The 2,021-nt window shown below is 34.1% G+C and overlaps 1 protein-coding gene across 2 annotated transcripts in view; it reads left to right on the plus strand.

Annotated features, from left to right (window-relative positions):
• LOC119585798 (tRNA-splicing endonuclease subunit Sen34-like) overlaps positions 1–2,021 on the plus strand; it is a 5,720-nt gene that overhangs the window by 2,849 nt on the left and 850 nt on the right. The window contains exon 2 of one of the 2 annotated variants that reach the window (XM_037934520.1): positions 226–1,218. In XM_037934520.1, the coding sequence (XP_037790448.1) occupies positions 310–1,218 (909 nt within the window). In that variant the 5' untranslated portion in view covers positions 226–309. Of the gene's footprint in view, positions 1–225; positions 1,512–2,021 lie in introns of those variants that run through there. The other variant, XM_037934519.1, reaches the window with a different exon arrangement.

The following is a 2,021-nucleotide window of genomic DNA, read 5'->3' on the forward strand; positions in this document are numbered from 1 at the left end:
TTGTACAAAGATGCACAATATGTACAATTGAAAAATAGAATTCAGGGTGGTAGTTGTTGCAATAGAATAACTATGGCATATGGCATGAATATGGCATATAAAAAGATGAAATTGATCTATATTCAACCTCTCCAATTTGACTTTTTGTACTTATTCATTTCATATCCAGAATAAAGTAGGTCTTAAGTATTATTTATTAATATTTCATCATTTTCTATTCAACAGTTATATGAGGACCCAAGATAGCATTTTATTGGCCACAAGCAGTAACTGCCAATTGTCTTCATGTACATTTGTTGGTAAGGAGAAATGGATGCAGAAGGAGATTATGAAAGGCACAACTGTGTGAATCTGATTCTGACACATGGAAGAGTACACGTCTGGAATGCCAAAGATGCAGATCTTATTCGTAGAGATTACAGAATTGTCGGCAATTTGGTCGGTGCCCTCCCTCGGAATCCTCACCAGGTACAGATGTTGGGACTTCCCCTTCAGCTTATGCCAGAAGAGGTTACTTTATTAATTGAAAAGGATTTTGTAAAGTTGGTAGAATATGAAGAAATGAAAAAGGAGCCAGCATCAGAACTGAAGGAAATTTTCAATGACTGCCGGGAGCGGTGTTACGAAGAACAAGTTGTAGCAGCTGCTGAACAGCGGAAGCGAGAAATAGAAATCATTGCTGATAAAATCCTTTCTGGTAAACGAAAGAAATTAGAAAAACGGATGAAGAGTACACCGGGGTCTGTCACAGAGGCAGAGTTGAATGAACTTACTCATGAGAAAGTCATTGAAGAAGAATGCAAGAAGATTCAGAGATTACCAGAGCATCTTCAGGTCTGTGAGATATTTGTTGAAAATCCCTTAATAAAAAGACTAACCCCAAATGAGGTCAGATGGCCTTTCCCCTCAAGTAACATTGAGAAACTGAGATATGCTGTTTTTAAAGATATGTGGGAAAGAGATTATTATTTAACCAATGGTATCAAATTTGGTGGAGACTTCTTAGTGTATCCAGGAGATCCAGTCCTGTTTCACGCAAAATTTATTGTGAAATGTGTGGAAGATGCAGATCAGGTGAACATCCATGACCTTGTGACCTGGTCTCGCATAGGCACATCAACTAAAAAGACCTTAGTGGTTGCAAGTTTTGGCTCAACCAAGAGAGTGGAATATAAATCTTACCAGTGGGTAGAAGGAGAAAATCATGTAATTGAAGAAATATGATTTTTTATTCTATGTAATTGAAGGAAATTGAGGTTCTGATCATTTTTTAAAATTCTTTATTGGTATCATTGATGTTTTAATAATTATGAAATATCTTCATATGCAGACAGTTGTTAAGATATGAGAAGTAAACCCATTTTTCAAGTTTACTCTTAAATTAAAATTTATATGCATTGTGGTTTTGTTACATTACAATGATTTGGGAGGAAAAGCATGGAAGGTAATTTTCCTTTGTTATACATTGTGATACTGTGATGCATTACATAAATAAAAGACACTTTTAGTTATTTGCTACTATATTTTCCTATTGCATTCCAGTATTATGAAGGAAAAAATTATACATCAATGTATTGGGGTTTTTAATCTGGCTATGTAGAAATAACTACAGCAGTATCTTCTTAAAAGTCAACATTATATTGTGATAATATACAAAATCCCATTCATAAAGCTTCAAAATAGGGTATGAAAGTTCATCAACTTGTTTTCTCCATAACTTCATGGATTTTTTGGGGGAAGAAAGTTTATATTGTGTTCTGAAATTTGTCGGCATGTTAAAATACTGAAAGCACAGAGACAGCTGCAAGAACAAAACTACTATAATAAGTACTGTTAGCGAGCATATAAATATTAAGGAACACTAGTATGGTTAGAAGAAAGGGAACAAAAAATGGGATAAAATATCACATCACAAGCTACTAGACAGTAACTACATGAAAGGAAGACACTTCTGTTTAACAGTTATATTATAAACATCTTGATTGTATCATATACAAGCAAAGCAACAAGTTATTTCAATA

Source organism: Penaeus monodon, chromosome 20, assembly GCF_015228065.2.
Source record: "Penaeus monodon isolate SGIC_2016 chromosome 20, NSTDA_Pmon_1, whole genome shotgun sequence".
Taxonomy (NCBI): domain Eukaryota; kingdom Metazoa; phylum Arthropoda; class Malacostraca; order Decapoda; family Penaeidae; genus Penaeus; species Penaeus monodon.